The sequence below is a fragment of the Lathamus discolor genome, chromosome 3 (genome assembly GCF_037157495.1).
Source record: "Lathamus discolor isolate bLatDis1 chromosome 3, bLatDis1.hap1, whole genome shotgun sequence".
Lineage (NCBI taxonomy): Eukaryota > Metazoa > Chordata > Aves > Psittaciformes > Psittacidae > Lathamus > Lathamus discolor.
The window spans coordinates 106,480,112-106,498,007 of NC_088886.1; the positions used below are offsets into that span (position 1 = coordinate 106,480,112).

At 48.2% G+C, this 17,896-nt stretch overlaps 1 protein-coding gene across 5 annotated transcripts in view; it reads right to left on the reverse strand.

Moving 5' to 3' along the window:
- CDH23 (cadherin related 23) overlaps positions 1–17,896 on the reverse strand; it is a 210,215-nt gene that overhangs the window by 80,252 nt on the left and 112,067 nt on the right. For all 5 annotated transcript variants that reach the window (XR_010610789.1, XM_065671015.1, XM_065671023.1 and 2 more), the window contains 4 exons: positions 12,745–12,857; positions 10,537–10,725; positions 1,830–1,979; positions 992–1,150 (listed from right to left, as the gene is read on the reverse strand). Coding sequence is in view for 4 of the 5 variants with exons in the window: in XM_065671015.1 (XP_065527087.1) it covers positions 992–1,150; positions 1,830–1,979; positions 10,537–10,725; positions 12,745–12,857 (611 nt within the window). In the remaining variant the exon portion in view is untranslated. The remainder of the gene's footprint in view (positions 1–991; positions 1,151–1,829; positions 1,980–10,536; positions 10,726–12,744; positions 12,858–17,896) is intronic.

Here is a 17,896-nt window from a genome sequence, read left to right on the forward strand (position 1 = left end):
GTCCTGGGAGAGCGGGGGCCATAGGGAAGTCAGGAGGGCAGCCAGAGAAAAAGCCAAACAAATTCATGTGTGACAAACCATAGCAGTAGTAATGCACCCAGGGCCTAGCAGGGGTTTTGATGCTCCCCCCCACTTCATATTTTCTGTCCCGAAGGAGCTTTCCTTCTTACTGCCATTATTCAGCACAGGTATTTGTTCTGATTGTTGCTACGCCCCACATTGGCACTGACCTCAACTAACACTGCCCTCATGCCCTGGGAAACATATCTTCTTGCCAGGGATTTTGAGTGCTTCCACCAACCCACACAGGAGGGACGAGCCCTATGGAAACACTCCTTGATCATCACCACCTCTGTCTGCTGCACCACCGTTCTGCTCTCAGCCATTCAATACCATGCTCTGCTAAATACAGTCATTCTCCTCTTTTTCCATCCTTCAACCTTTTTTTGGCTCAATTGACCTCGATTTTGTTGAGGAAGATGATGCTTCTAAACAGGGCAGTGAGAAAACCCACACTGAAACATAAATATTGGGTATTTACTCTCACTGATAAAGTGACTGAGGTCAGTAGGTACTACAGCATCTTTTCCCATAACAAGATAAGGCAGGGAGAGGCAGTGCATATGTGATGGGACACAAACTACGTACACAGCTGAAATACTCGTTGGATCCCATGTATTGAGGAGGAGGGAGAAGCAACACCATGTCTAGTAGGATCAGTATCTGCAGGACAAGCTGCTGTCTGCAGATAAGACATTTAAGTGCAGGAATCTCCTCAAGTTTCTGGTGTGGTGGGAACCACATACATGGAGACCAACAAAAGTCAAGATACATGTTCCAAAAGCCCATGGGATGGCTATACCTCACCCTACTGCCAGCATCTCCCACCACTCCCTCACTGGGCTCCCCAGCCAGTCCCTTGGAGATGGGCACCGTGGAGCCACATTCATGCCAAGGACCTTGCAGAGAGAGCCAGGATGCTCCTACTCACGTGGACCTGGAGGACGGTGGTGCCCACGGTGGTGTTCTCAAAGAGGCTTACATTGTACAGGGCCTTGCTGAAAATGGGGCGATTGTCGTTCTCATTGATGAGGTTAATCTTCACACGTGCAAAACCAACATGGTCCGGAACGCTCTCATTTGCAAAGAGCTGGGCAGAGACAGGAAGCAAAGGGAGGGTTGGAGACATGATTTGCAATGCTTGGGAGAGTTCTCTCTTCTTCTTCAATGAGAAAACAATGCTCAGCTGAGCTCCCTCACTAGATTATCCACCTCAGTGCTAACCACCAGAGCATAGACACTCGAAATATATGAGTCTCTTCCCTGCGAGCTGCTCAGCTCTGGGTGAGCCAGACACCCTGCCCCAGCCTCTGCCTGGGGAACCAGGACCTGCCACCCCACCACAGCCTGAAGAAAGGGCAGGAAGGCTTTTGCTCATCTTCCTCCACCAGTGGTATGAGAGCCTCTCTGTCAGGATGTGTATACACATTGCTGGTGTGGTGTAAACCTGCTTTGCCTTCCTTGCGAATTTATAGCTCAGGTAGAGAGCAGGGCAAAGCTGGAGCAGGAGGCTGGAGAGAGCTTTGGTGCCTCATAGATGTACCTTAAGTTTTATGCTCTATACAGCTTTTATGCTTTGTGACATAGCAAGGGGAGTACCCTCTGCTTAAGCTCTGGCAGCTGTTTTCTTTAGTATTATTTCCATTTTTGGCCATTTTGTAATGCTCCAAAGTTCTGTAGTCTGGAGTAGAGAGAGGAAGAGAGAAACCTGGTTAACGGTCACCCTTAGAAACCTGGACATCCCATAGAGCACAGGGGTGCAGTCCTACCGAAAATTCATAGCGAGGAATGGTCTCAAAGTCGAGAGGCACTGCCACACGGACGCGGATGTCTGCCTTCCCCTGGATGGAGGTTGGTGAGATGATGAAGTGGTTGGAGTTGTTGCCCACCAGGTAAACCTCGAAAACACTGTTGGGTCCCTGGGAAGGGAGAGAGGAAGGTTAACAGTGACAGAGAAGAACTGGCCCTTCTGCAGGGTAAGGCAGCAGGCACCTGGGGCCTGCCCAGGGGAGAGCACAGGACAAAAGCACCAACCTGACTGCAAAGCCTGTGTATCAGCTGTATATCTACCAATGCCCTCAGCTTGGCCACAACCGTTTGCCTTCAAACATGTAAAAATGCAATTACCAGAGATGCAGGGGAGTGGTTTCTCTCTTTGGGTTTGGTTAACTGAGCCATAGGGTTCGACACTGACCTTAAGCACTCTTTGTTGCATTTTATTATGCTTACTGGGTGTACAATGCATGCAGTTTCTATAAATCTTCTTTTCATGTGCACCCATTTTATACAAAATCCATGTGCACATGAAAGGAATGCATCCCTGGGATGAGCCTGCAGAGCACACAGCTGGAAGGAAAATCTCTTTTACTGTTGCGAGATCCACATATCGCACAGGCTATCATACAACGGGATTTCATTGTCTTGAGCTGGGGGGGCACAGTGTGAGCACCTTTCTCCCAGTCAAAGGGCTATTTCCAGTAAGACAACTCAAACTGGGAATGGGAAATCTCCTGCTTTCCCAAGACCTGGCCAGCAGAGCAGTGGGACCACCAACATACCGAAACCAGCACTTTAGGACCCTCGTTCTGGGCTTGGCACCCCTTCCCAAAGCACAGCCTAGAAGAGCACGTGAGAAGCAGGTTCAAAAGCTGCCAGAGCTGAATTTCCAATTTTCCCCGAGGGAATGACCTCCCTCCTATCAGGAAAAGGGACCAATTAAATGCACGAAGGGGCACTAATAGCAAAAGCTGGCCAAGTGTGACTACCGAGAGCCGGTGACATGAGCAGAATCCCTCCTTGCTCTCCTCCCTACACTGCCCAGCAGCCTGCAGAGCAGGGTGCAAGCCGAGCATCTCCAGCAGAGCCACACAGCAGGAGCAAGCACCAAGGGCACCCACTGCCCAGGAGCCGAGCAATGCTCAACTGGTGCACAACAGGGGAGTGAATATCCCTCCAGGGGAATAAAACTGACCCATCTTAGGGCAGACTTCACTCCTTCCAAAAGATGCTTTGCTGGCAAATGGAAGTACCTGGCATGAGTGAGGCATGGTGCTGGTACAGAGCCTGGGAGGGAGGGAGGGAGGGAGGGAGCAAGAATATAGAGAAGGGCAAGAGGAAGGCATCACTCCCCCAGCCATTATTTGGTACCCTATCCTTAAGATGCCAATTTATAACAAAGAACCATTTTCCACCAGTGACAAAAGCCGTTCCATTGAGGAATTTCTGCCCAGCTCCTTTGCTGAGCCCTCGGTGTCTCTCTCCCAGGGGCCGGTGCCCACCCTGCAGTACACAAAAGCACCTTTCGTGGTGGCAAAATGTGAGCGATTTTCTTGGAAGCCGGAGAGGAGCAACTTTGTTGGAGGCATGAGATAAAAGTTGAAACATCAAAAGAAATCTAAGTATTTGCTGGAAGAGAGCTGGGTGGATTAATTCCCCTCCAGCTGGGGAAGGAGATGAGCCTCCAGATACCCACCATTCCTAATTAGCAGCCCCTTGAGTGCCTCAGTCTCCCCTTGTGAGGTCTGGAGAAGGGGAATACATCTGCCTCTTGGGAGGGCTGCTGCGAGTTGCCGTTTGTATATTTATTCAGCTATTTATTTTTTTGTTTCTGCCCCCATGCTGCTTTCCTTGCTCCTGGTTCCCGGAGACTGTGAGCCCCCTGCGGATGGCTGAAAGCAAATCTGAATATTCAAGTTGTTATCAGCTGCCCAGCAGAAGGGGCTGGCTCAGCCCATCTCACAGCTAGTACCCCCTGCTCCAGAGGAAGCCATGGGGAGCTACTTGCATTTTCCTCACCCCTTGCTACCTGCTCCTGCCACCCAGAGCAAACAACGGATCTGAAATGTGTTTGTGAAGAAGAAAGACAAGTGCTGTCTCCCCGGGCTCACAAAGGTCCTGGTGTGCAGTGGTGGGCTTACAGCAGAGCATCATCTCATTGTGGTGCTGAGGATTAGCACGGGATGCATGGGTGTGGTATCGACGCACAACCTTCTTTATCTGCTTGTTTCCTTCCTCCAATCCCTTACCCATCAGCTTCTGTACTGCTTGAGTTTTTTCCCCATCACTGAAAACAAATCGTCTCCTTTTCCTTCCTTCAGAGGCATAAATTAATGAGCAGCCTGCCAAAGCTTAGCAACCCTACAATAATAAACCCGTCTGCATGTACCCTCCATCCGAAACAAATTGAGCCATAAAGAAACAGGCTTCAGAGGGAACTTTGCTATTACACAAAGCTGAGACACAGCCTCTCTTTTCCAGCTTGTCTCATCTCGTGCCAGTCCACAGGGCCAGCATTCACTGTGGCTTGAGGCTGCTGGCCGCTGCCTCCTTCCCAGCAATCACACCTCCTCCCAGCCATAGCCAGCGTTGCAACTGATGGAAATTTCATGTCAATTCAGCTAAAAGACAGTCATAGCTGCAGTTCAGCATAATTATTACTTTGTTCTTCGTGTATGTATTCCTTGGAACATGTAACAGGAGCTGCACCATGTCCCTGCTGCTGGGACACGATGCTACAAGATGCCACAATGCCAGGATCAACCTCATGCGGATAGCCAACTCCCAAAAAAGTGACCACTAACTGATCTACCCCAAATGCTTTGTATTTGAACAATTTGTGATGGGCCTGTTTGCCAGCCCCACGTGCCCAATATCCCTCTGAAATTCCAGGGGACTGCAGCAGAGGGGATACCATCCTTTGGCACAGCCAGCATAGCACAGACTGTCAAAGCAAGGGCAGAAGCTCAGATGTGAGGCTGTGACATGCCAGGAGGTAGGTACATACATCGCTTCAGAGGTCCTGAGCACTTACATGGGACCTGCTCATGCACTTCCCATGAATCATGGCCAAAGTCTGCTCTCACAACCTGCAAGGCACTCTCACAGGTCTCATGACAAATCAGGGAGCCCTTTCTCACATCAGGAGGCCAGAAACAGCCACATCAGCTGTTCCAGCTTTGACTGAGGATGGATCATAAGCTTTATCCCAGCTATTTTACCCAGCATCACCTACTGGCTTCATCCGTCAATCCTGCTCCCACCCAGCCCCTTCCTCAGGGGGGTGCACATGGAAACGCTTCAGAAATTATTTAACCTTCCACCGGTCAAAGCAAGCATTTAGCATCACTTACCAATGGTTACACAAGAAATAAAAGTAAAAAAGCAAGTCTCCAGACAAGCAAACCGTCCTTCCTGAACCATATCACTGCAGTGCACAGGTTGGCGGCCCGCAATAATTTTCAGCCCAAAGCGAGCTGGATTTGGGAAAAGCAGCCTGGAGTCCTCAGTTCTCTTCACAGTGGCTCTGTAGAGGGCTGCCTTTGGCTCCCTTCACCCTAGCTCTGGTACAGCTTACTTTTCCAAAATGGTGAGCTTGCCTTTCTGAAGCACAAAACCCAGTGTAACTCCAGCTTTCCTCCCAGCCACTTTCTAGGCAAGGGCTAGTACCTACAAAAAGCCGAGGAGTGTTTAATACCCCTCATTGTGGCAAGTTTGCAAAGACAGGAGAAGTGCTGAGAATTCAGGAGTGGTGGAGGAGGAAGGGGGAAAAAAAAGAGTTGGGTGGGTTTTTTTAAAAAAAGCAATTAGTGTCTCTTTGTATGGCTTGGATACCTTAGCCTGTGGTTCTACCTAGTCAGAGATAAATAATGCTTAATCCTTCCTTTGAAAACACAAGGCATAAAGAGGGTTATTCTCTCCACCCACTTTAAAACATTCAACTCAAGTGCTTTGAATAGCCTCTCTGGAGTTGCCTGCCTCTCTCCTACTGCCCAGCCAGCCAGCTCAGACTCCCAGCACCCATTGCCCACCCAGCAACCGAGCACAACAGCACCAATAATCATTTGAGGGCTCACTGAGCACAGGCCATTGTCCCCTGCATCCCTAAGGACTTCACTGGGGCTGTGGATGATACAGGATGCCTGGAGCAGAATGCTCCCCAGCTATTCGGATCCTCTTCCCCACAGTGGCAGCCCTTTTCTCCTGCCTTTCTGTCCACCTGAAAGTGTCAGTCCTTGCCCACTCCCCCCCTGCTCCTGGAGGAGTTTTCTCCTTCCCCACTCTCCCCAGGTTATCTGCTGAATTCCACACACGCCTGCACAGACGGGATCAATCCAAGGCTGCCTCGCCTTCAGCTTATCTCTGCTCCAAATGATTGATTTTCCCTCTTTAAGGGTAATTTGCTGGTGAATTCCATGTATTGCAAAAACCCCTGTGAAATCTAATTCAGCCCGACTGGCAGCTGGCACTTTTGGGAGAGAATACTTGAGTGCCGTCAATTCCCCCTTACAGTTCCTTGCTGTGTAGATCATATTTATAGTGCACGTGTCTGTCATATGCATATATATGCTATGGATGATTCATATATTGCACCTGCACACACATGGGCACATACGATATCCCTATGCAGTTTTATGCAACAAATACTGTGTATTCCCACGGTCTGGGTTTTCTTTCTTTAAATTCCCCATTTGTCTTACTCCATATGCTTATTTTGGAGAATTGTTTCAAAATTATTTTGAAATGTCAGCCCATCATACTCGTGCTTTATACAGCCTCTGCCCTTTTCTTCCTCTTCAGTCAACCGCATCAGGTAAAATCAAATGAAAGCCACGGCAGAAGAGCTGGCTTCTCTGATGTGCCCTGGGAAACTATGCTGCTGTTTCTCTTAATATACCCCTGTGAATCTTGCAGCGATAGGAAGCTCAAATAAGGAATACCCTGAAGGATGCCCTGATCCTTTTCCTGCATGGCCAAACCCTTGCCTTCACCCTAAAATACTGCTTCAAGCCACCAGGCTTTAAAATACCAGCATATCCAGAAAGGATACCCATGCACCCTACCTAAGCCAGCCTTGGAGTAGATGAGCCTGAGCTTACCAGCCCTCTGAATTAACGCAAACATATTTCACTGCTTGGGGCTCTTGCTCTCAATCTGGAAACAAACCTTAATGCAGAAATGGATTCAAGGCTTTAACCTTCCATCTCACGCACAGGATTTATTCTTCCCTGCTGATCTATCGCAACATGAATGAGAGGAGAATCCAACCCCAGTCTGAGAGTGCATATGCATACTGGTTTTCTCTGGTGTCCAGTTGAGCATAGGCTCAGTCTAAATACTGGGTAACATTCACAGGTTTTCATAAACAGCCTTCAGATGTCTTTGGAAAGGTATTCAAGTGGTTTGCTGTCTATCTGACAGAGAATGAAACTCAGCTGCACAGAGGTTAATGCTTTTTTTCTTGGTTTCTAGAAGGCCGGGTCCAAACCCCTGTGCAAATGCTGTGTACTAATTTCTCCTGTGTTCGACTGTTTTTGGTAAGCCGTAGAGAATGCAAAAAAGAAAAACCAGCACACCTGGTTGAACACCTTTTGGCTGCACCCCAAATCCATGTCTGGGGTCGTCTCAGCTCAACCTGGGTGCTGTTCCACATCTCACACTGCACCTGCAAGCCAGCTCCTCTTCGAGCAAGACCATGACCATGTTTGAGGCACAGCAGCTGGGATTTTACAAGGGACAGACTCGGAGGACTGGGTTTCTTCTTGCAGGCACCCCACTTAGGTACCTCATCTGAGACATTAATGCCAGCCAAGCTCCAGAAAGGCACTTAAACACAGAAGTAAATTCAAGCGTGGTCTTGTGTGCAATGTAAATACATTTTTAAGTGCTTAGATGAATTGTTTAATCCATCTCATTCAAAAAGCAATCATGTAAGTTTGTGCAAAACACACCGGAAGAAAGAAAGAGCAACCCCTACCATTTAAAAACATCACGTGGGTCTGGTTGCAAAACTCTTTGTTTAATGGCCCTGGTACCCCATGCAGCGTTGTAAGGGCCAGGCTCACATGGCACCTTTTTCCCCAGCTCTATAAAGACACAGCCAGGTTACAGTGGCAGGCAGGTCCATCAAAGCCACCCAACCCTACAGAATCTGTAGGTGGGACAAGGTTCAGGCATGGGCTACGCCATCCAAGTAGGACCTCAACAAGCTGAAGGAACAGTATCAAAATTTGCTGTAGGGGCCAGAATAAGGCTTGGCTCAAGAAGGAAACCAACCTGCCAAGTGCTCTCATAGGACTTTAAGACATAGGCTGAGAGGCAGGAATCAAAACACAAGCAAAATTATCTTCCTGAAGACTCCAGCTTTGACTTCATGTGCCTCTATCCATCTGCTCTTGTTAGTTTATTTAGCTGCTCTCCCTGGAGACATATGTAATGCTCTTCTTGTTTTCCTTTGCCCCTTACACAAATGAATCATGTCATCTCCAGCATGAAGGCCATGCTGACAAAATAGCTCTGTCAGCCATGTCCTCAGTCACATCCCTGCCTGAAGTCCTTGCTGTCCCATCCCTCTACCCCTGCACCCACAGAAAGCCAAGAAAGCCTGGCAGCATCTTGGCTACCTCAAATCCAGATGGTTTGCAAAAGCCTTGCAATTCTCATGGGGTACTTGAGCATTTAAAATGTCACTGTAAGGCAACTCTCTTCCCCTTCTGTAAGTTTTTTACTGGAAGTTTGGGGGTTTTGGACTTCTGTAAATACACTGCCTGGGAAGCAGTGCTACAATAAGCCTAGCTACAGATGCAGTCCCATTCCTGTCTCATATTTACAACCTCGGTCTCTTTTTCACGACCTGGGTAGGCTGTCCCAATTTTCCTTCCCCCAGAGTGCTACCTTGATGGTTTATCCTGTTGCAAGCATCCACAAGAGGAAATAATAAAGATCCACCGCAGGAAAACAAACAAACAAGAAACAGTTGCTTATAACTTTCCTCCCTCCACATATTTCAAGACATCATCTCTCCTGTGCTTCTTATCAGTGAAAATAATGCTATGGTTAAATGAGTCCATGCTAATATGATGGTCTCCAAAGACGTGTACAGTAAAACCCCTTCAGACTCCCTTAGCACGTGAGGTCCTCTCTCAGCAGTTTTAAAGACCTCAGCCAATTCTTGTGGGGAAATCTCAGGAACTTAAAGAAATACATCACAAGAATGAGTCTATTTTTTGCTGGTGTGATCGGGTAGGCAAGGCTATTTTTTATCGTCCCATTTTAAAATTAGCAAGGCTGAAAAGTGAATTCTTGAATGGGAGTCACTCCAGTAAAACGAGCTTTTAACCAGAAATAATGACAGATCCTTCATCCTTGTGGCACAAACAGAAGTGTTACAATGCCCTTCAAGAACGGATCTGCTGACATCTCTCAGAAAGCACGACAGCAGCTCTATTCAGAAACTATCCTAAGCATCTGTCATATCCATATCTTCTTTATTAGCAATTGACATTTTCAAGAAAAAACAGTCTCTTTATCTGCTTAATACCTCACCTCTTCGGGCTGAGCTCATAACTCTTGGATGGTGACATCATGTCACAAGTAGATTATTAGTTCTGTGTCATAATCACTTCCCGTGGAAAAAATGGGGTTTCTGGATGGCTTAACAAGACGCGGAGAGCTCCACCCAGGACTGGGGAAAAGCAAATCCATCATCTCAGCCAGCAAAGGTCTCTTAGAAGATGCACAGTTTTAATTGACCCACCAGGGTTCTGGGGGGGTGAGGAGACCAATTCTGTTTCATATTCCTTGGTACTATCACATCGTTTCCCTGAAGCATCAGGAAATCATCCTGATGATGCCGTTTGCTCTGACAGACCCTCTCTCCTCATCTCTCACTTGGGATGGCACGAGCTTGTAGCCAGAGCTTTTCCGAGGGATTTTGGAAAAGTTCACCATGTGGTGTCAGCACTGGTTTGAAGCAGACACCGCACAGTGTGGAAGGGTTGGAGGGTACTGGCACACAGAAGCAGCCAGGCGTGAACTGCACAAGTCAAATAATCAGAGTAATTGAAGGCTGCAAGCCCAAGGCTGGAAAACATGCTGCAATCCCTACATGGCATGGACCAGCGCATAACAAATAGGAGCTCCATTAACACGAGGGAGGAACAAGCCTCCAGCGCTCCTGGCTCTTTTGCAGTGATGAACTGTTATCCCAGTGTCCAATGCTTCCTCTAGCCCCAGGATAGCAGGTATCTCTTAATTCCTCCCAGGTCACAGCAGTACCCATCCCTGCCATAGCAGAGAGCATGGAGGTCCCTTCTTTCCCCTCCCGTGGGAGCCCACCAGAAAAGCTTATCCCTTTCTAAAACAGACTGGCAAAGGACTGCCCAAGAAGAGCCCTCAGAAGCAGGCAAGAATCAGCATCCCACACAATCCTGTTTTCTGGCTTTCAGTGACCGTGCAATCCTGGCTGCATTAAAGCACATACCATGCCTGCTCTCTGGGAAGGGCATCTATCTGCACTCAGTGTACTGAACTAGCAGATCAATGGCAGCAGTAAGAGATGAAAAAAATGGTTATCAGGACATAACAATGCACCTCATCACAAGTTCATCAGTGGCTTATCCTTTACTGCACCCCCAAACCCCACATGAGTGCTACCCTACAAAGAATGGACGGAAGTGCCCACAGCAGGGGATACCTCACCTCATCTTTGTCCTGCACCTGGATGAAGAGGGGAAGGGCAAAGCCCACCTGGGCCAGCTCTGGGATGGCCACACTGTACTCCGAGCTGTTGAACTCAGGCGCATTATCATTGATGTCGATGACTAGGATGTTGAAGGTGGTGGTGACAGTGGCATTGGAGGGTGTGCGGTCATCATTCAGCTCTGTCCCCTTCAAGGAGAGAAAACAACAGAGCAGCCTTTATTTTTCAAAGAATAAATGTAATAGGAAGTGTGTACGCTGTGATTAGAGACTTTTGCAGCTTCTGCTTCCTCCCCTTTGCCAAGGAAGTGTGCTTAGTTGGTTGAGCCATTGCCCCTAAAGCTTAAGCAGCTTTCCACAGTGCTGACCCATTAACACATGTATGTTGACCCAGCTCTTCCATCACCCATGTTTCAGACCCATAGTACTCTTGAAAACCTTCCGAGGGGTTTAACATTTCCCTTAAGATGCCTGTGGCCAAGTTCTCACTTGCCCCCACCATGCAACAGGTTGTCGGGACTCAGAGTCATGCCAGGGGATGAGTAGGCAATTCTCCGGCCCCAGGCATTTGGACAAAAAAAAAAAGTTGCCTTTTGAGATGTTTGGAGCAGCCCCCAAAGTAAGGGAAGCCACGATGGAGAAAAGAGTACTCCTATTTTCTTTTCTGCCATCTCCTGGGGTGGAACCAGGAGCAGGGAACTAACCCACTATAGTACTACTGAAGGGAGAGAAAACTAGGGCAACAGAAGAAAACAAGATTTAGACCTTAAAATAGGTTTGGCAACATGTGTCTAAATACAGAGCTGAGTCATGACTCCAAATCACACCTCTGTCTTAAGAAAGACTTTAATTTTGCTTTCCCAAAAGGAAAAAGTGCAGATTTTGTTGCCAGAGAAGCAAGACTTGTGAATCAGCCTTTTCAAGCAGAGTCCCTCCCCTTGTCCTTTGGATAATCTTGCTTTGCTGTGGGCACAGAAAAGCAGCACTAACACGACCCACATGGCTCATTGCTATTCACTGCTTCTGCACACAACAGCAGAACAGGCTGATCCGAACAAGGAGCAATCCAGCTGTATTTTCCCTGCGTGCTCCAGGACAAGAGCAGCAGAGAACATTTTGGGTCCTGGGGGTGCAGGACGTAGAGAGTTGGCGTTTGCAGGAAGATGCAAAGTTTGTGGGGAGAGGAAATAAAAATCTATCGGATGAATGGAATGTAGCTGGAACTCCATTATCATGCAGGCAGGAAAACGGGCAAGTTTTCAGATTCACGAATCTGTCTAAAATTAAACTGATATTTTGTCCTTGTTAAAACCAGACAACCCTCCCTCTTTCCATTTCTGTGGAATTGATACTATAAAAGCCCAAACCAAGACAAACCACGGATGGGTGCATAAAGACATGCATAAAGCCCCACAGTATGACCTGTGTCTGGGACCTAGAGGGGTAACTTCTTGTCCCTTTGCACCCCTGACAAAGCACTGTACTTGCCAAAATGAGAATGTGACTCGATGGCTCCTGCCCTCCCAATCAATGACCCTTCCTACAATCTGATTTTTCCCCACACCAGCCCAGAAGAAGCTATACTGCTAAATGTGTTACTAATCAGCTGCCCAGCTTGGTATTGATTTCAAGTGCAGGGCTGTGAGCAGGGAGCCTCTCTCAGGTGGGGCTGGCAGGGCTGGAAGAGCATGCTCCAGAGCCTTTTCTTGAGGCAGCCTTCAGCATCACTACCTTGCCATGCCTTTCTGTGCTGGGCAGTTGCAGATGATGCCCTGTTATACCTCTGCCCACTGCCTTGACAAAATATAACTGTTTCTCCATGGGTCTGGGGAGGAAAGGTAGGAAATAGGCACAGCGGACACAATCCAGGTGCCTGAATGTAGGTGTCTCATACTATTTGCAATCCCAGGGCACCTGCCTGCTGCCAGTAGATACAATCGCAGGCAAATCTAGTTGAAGACTAGGCTGGGCACCAAAAATTACCTTATTCATCCGTATAGAGGCAACCACATTTTGGGCCACCATACAAGGGGGCTGCATTAAACATCTTCACTTGGCTTGGCCAGGGAATAGCGCATCATGGCTCTAGATGCCCATAGGAGCAACATGTCCCGGTTTTGTGCCTCCACCTCAAAGGAGTTGTCCCCAGGCAGGATGCCCTCCCCATCCTGCTCTGCCAGTCTGCCTCCCAGATGATAGAGGTCTCACCTTCACTGTGAGGATGAATCCAGCACTATAGAAGGGGTTTTCCCGGTCCAGCGGCCCGTTCAGGGTTAAGGCCCCGCTGATGTAGTCCAGTGCAAAGATGCTGTTGGTGTTACCTGAGGAAAGTAATAGGCAGTGTGAGCAGAAGCGGCTCATACAGCTGATGCTAAATGGTGCTGTGGGTAACACAGAGAGGGAAGTGAGAGGACACAAGCCTCTTCCCCTGACAGTCTCCATGCATGACTAGACCTGGTTCTTGAGAGGTTTTACAGAGCATATCTATTGTCAGGCCAGGAGCTCCAAGCTGGGCACAGGCTGGTCTCTGCAAATCCTGCACATTATCTCAATGTGCTTTAAAATGTCATGGCTGTAATGGTCCTCTCCTCCTCTCACCTGCCCCAGCTCAGGGCTCAAAATGGTGCTTTCCCTCCAACAGCTAATAATGTTGTGAATGCTGCAGACAGATGAAGAATTTCAAGAGGGTTTGGTTATTAAAATATGCAACAGCACAGCCAAAACCAGGGCCAAATCCAGGTACTCCCCCCTCTGAACAACTGCCTGCATTCTCGAGGCACCATGTCTCTGAGGTGGGCATGGCCTCTTTCTTAAAATACAAGAGTCAGGGAACATCAGTCCAGATTAATCAGAGGAAGGTGCAGACAGACTAAGCTCAAAAGTATCAGCTTCACATAACAAGCAGTATTTTAACTGTGGGGCCTCTTGCCAGAGGATAGCGAAGATGATGGAAGTCCACACGTATTCAAGGAGAGACTGGGGAGCTAATGAAAGAAAAAAACATCTATCAAGGAACAGAAAAGCCACACACAGCTCAGGAATTTTCTTAGCTGGACATATTTGAGCCAGGGAGAATACTAGGGTGAGTACTATAAGCACTTGCCCTGCTTTTATACTCTTGACAGATGTGCTGCCCCCATGCAGTTGCCTTTTTTCCCTCTGCTTGAGCCAAATTTGATCACTAAGCTGGTCCTCACATGCAGGCAACCAGACAAGGTGCCATGGAGGTCTGTGCTGCACCCTATCCTCAGCTTGACTCCTACTCTGGAATTAGGCACCCAGAGAGGATTAAGACAACACCTGAGTCTCACAGCCAGCAGATGCTAAAAAGACAAACATCCTGCACTGGGAACGTTATTGTGTCAGTCCTGGGTGCTCTCTCTGTCAGCCACACAAAAGAAAGCAGTTGGTATGTGGAGCCTGGGATACCTGATGCCGTGTGCCAGGCCAGACACAATACCAGAGGAGGCTGTTGGCTGTTGAATTAGTGATGACCAAGGAGGTTATATACAGGCATATGGTCACCCACACCACTCCCCTCATCATCTCAAGGTATGCAGAAACCCTGATCCAGCCCCAGATGGGAACAAGGAAACTCTGCAGGTATGCTATATTCATTCCAGTCAAAACTAAAAAAAACCCCTGTCTTCTCAATATATCTCAGCACAAAGGAAACACACACAACATTTGTCATTTCCCTGGAAGGGAGCTTGGAGACAGATCTGCTGTCGCAGAAAGTTGTTTCCATCAGTCAGCATCCACCTCACACCCTTACGATCCCCTGTTTAACCACAGCTGCACCTTTCACAGGATGGCCAAAGCCACCATGTCCAGCTCTCCCTCCCTCCCAGCCCCAGGAGCCACCCCGGCCTTTATGAGCGGCTGGCTGCAAGCATCTCCTCTCTCTCACAGATCCCTAAGTGCCAGAACACCTTTCTCCCCCATTACGGTGCCTTTACATCCTCCTCTCATGCTGAATGCCTCCCATTTCTGTCCTTAGTCTTCTCTGCCATCTGAAATGGCCCATTGACTGCTAGCCAGCTTAATGAGCTGATGCGCAGCTACTTAAAACATCAGTGGCAGCTTTGCTTTTTTTTCACCTAACTTTCGCTGCCATACATGAAGATCTCTAGTCTCCTCCCTTGGACAAGTGCCCTCTTTTCGTCTTGACTTCACACCTTTTGCTCTGTAATTTACATCTCTTTAGGAGACTTCTGATACTAGCTTTGGAGGACACTCCACAAGATGCACTGAATTGTGCTGCAAGGCATTTAAATGCTCCAGGTTGCCATGTTGCCATGGTAAAGTTTATGCATCAGGGCAATCTTGGTACGCTCCCCTAATACAAAGTGTAATGCTAACAAGAATCTGTAAATGCAGAGACCAATGTGTTTTAGTGGAAATAGGTCAACAGGGCAGAAATATGACAAAAAGGACTAAACACAGCACTGAGGAATGGCATGCTGCCTCCTAACACCTCCAGTCACTGCATCTTAAGAATGGTTATGCATTTCATATTTGACCATAGTCATTTTTTGAAGGATGGATGAATAAATCAGGGACACAAATACCCTCCCAGGCTACACATCAGAGCCTTTTCTGTAGCTCAGCCTCCCCAACAGAACAGAGACAGCAGATATACATCAGATGCCCTCTGGGGGGCCTTTCTGCTGGCAGAGAATTGGCAGCTTTGCAAATTAGCCTCAAAAGGGAAAAAGGTGCCTCCAAACTCGTCCCTCAGAAGCCTTTCCTCATTTCCTCTACAATGCTTCTTCAACTACCACTTCATTATTCCTCTGACCAGTGATCCCCGCTGAAGCACTTGCACTGCCGAACAACGCACATTCCCTGGAGACTCTTTCTTTGCAAAACTCTCTCTAATCTTCACATGTCTTCAACTTCCTCAGAGCAAGGAAAAAAAAAAAAGGTGGGTGAAAAATCACCGGTTTTGTCTTTCTCTCCCCCTGGACTTTTACTCTTCCCTCCTTTGCACAATTTCTCCTCCCTCCCTGGTCTCCCATTATCTCTCCATCATCTTCGTGACCCAGGAAAAAGCCAAGTTTGGGTTAAGCACAGCTTAATCTGCAGCTGCTGGTGCAGACAGCCACACTGGCTGATGGCTTTCAACCATCGCTCCCAGCGCTTGCTCCATCCTGCTCCCAGTTGCACTGGTCGCGAGTTCTCAGCTGGCCACCCATAGCCATCTGTGGGTGCAGGTGGGTACTGTGAGCTGAGCCAGCTTCTCATTACGCTGTCCCAGTGCTCCAGCCAATCACTTGTGTGGCCCATGGCCAGCACTGCCTGCTGGGCATATCAACAGAGCAAGCCTTGTTTTGCTCATCACTGGTTTTGAAGCGATACCACAATGCACAGATGCATGATGGAGAGCACAGGGGATGGAGCACCTTTGCACCAGTTAAGATCCCCAGATAATCCTGTTTCTCAGAAGATGCAGAACAACACAAACCTTTCCATCTCCAACTTTGCACTCTACAAACTGTTTTAATGACACAGAAACTGTCATAGGGCTACCCTTGACAGAGAAGCTAAGTCGCCTTCAAGAAGGTACTCATCTCCCCACCCTTGCATGCTCTCTCACAAGCAGGGCTCATGCTATGGCACACACAGCCTTCTGCTCCACACCATGGCACATGCAATCTTCTGCTCCACATCAGGCAGGCAACAAAACAATCACTCACTTGGCTCAGGTGTTACCAGCTGCTGGATGTTTCCCTGCTTGAGCCATCTCTTGCCTAGCTTGAAGCCTGGTCTGAACCACCAAAGCATTCCTAGATGGAAACTAAGGACTTAATTTCCATGCCCCTGTTTGAGAAGGGAGCCTATGCTCTGGTTTCTGCTAAATAGAGGCTTACCTATCCTCCACCTCCTTCTGCATCCAGACAAGGATGTGGCATGTTCACAGAGAACCTGGCAATCCAGGTCCATTAGATGGAGCAGGCAAAGCTAAGGAATAAATGGGTCTTTCATCAAGCAAAGAAAGAGTTCTGCTTTCAAGTGCTGGGAAAGCAAAGATGGCCTTAAGAAAAGCAGGGTGGGGAGCAGAAAATGAAAGTGAGGCTGCCTAGGAGGTAGAATCCACCAGAAAGGGACACCCTGCAGGAAGGCAGGGTCCAATTCTACCTTTCTGCTACCACTGCAAACCCGCAGAGTCAAACACAGCACAAGGAGGGAGCAGGAGAGAGACACAGGGTAGGAATCAGAAATAGGGTAAAAACTAAATGATGGGAAGGGAAAGGCTGAGCAGGAAAAGGGAGCACAGACAGAAGAAAATCAAAGCAGATGTTTTTCAATACTCAAAAAGAGGAACAGCGAGAACAAAAAAGCGTGAGGACATCAATATGAATACATTTCTGGCAGACTTGTTCCTTTCACCTGGCAAGGAGCAGGCTTGCTCATGACATACAAGCCCAGCTTCTTGTTATGGCACAGGTAGAAGGAGAACTTTCGCATTCCTCTGTCCATGCATACATACAGGGACAGCAGCAGCTGCTACATACACCATGTCTGGCCAGGGGACCAGGAAGGCAGGGACCAATGCGGCGCAGGGTTAAGGGCAACGGGATGGATCGCACCAGCCCATTCTGAGTGTTTTTCCAGGCTCATTGAGGAATGGGTGGTGGCATAGGCATCCTTTTGGAGAAACATGGCTATAACGAAGGGTTTTATAGATGGGGCCCATAATGTTTAATTGCCCTCGGCCAACACTCTCACAGCTTAAAAAGGCCATTAAAAATGCTGGCTCAAACCCAGGGAGGAAAAAAAAAAAAGAAAAAAGAAAAAAGACATTGATGTCTCCTCCTTCCTCCCACCCCTTTGGCCTTTGAGCATCATTCATATCCTTAGGAGGGAGAAATGCAGCTATTGCCCAGCTGTAGCCAAGAGCTACCTGTCAGCCAAGGGAAGCCGATTCCCCCACGCAGGAGAATTTTCCAACACATCTCTGCATGAAGAGCCGTTTGTATCAGGGAGCTGCATCCTCAAAAGGCATGGGGCTTGCTAAGCTGCTGAACTTGGAGCGGGTGACTTTCATGAGATGTGAAAGGGGAACCCATCACACACCTTGTGCTGGATAATTTATTAATCAAAATGTGCTCTGTCAGGGCTCTTCAGCACTGAAATAGATGCTGTTGGATGTGGTTCATAGAGTCAGCAACAGACACAGTTATTACCGCATAAATAGTCCATCAGCTGCCATGACCACCTCGCTGCTCTTCACCTTGAGTTTTTGCCCCTGCATAATATGCAGGGAAGCATGCCAGGGCAGATACATTGCCCCATGCTTAAATTCAAAGGGAAAAAGTGATTCCCAAAGGAAAAGGGGTTACAACCGGAGCTTTGT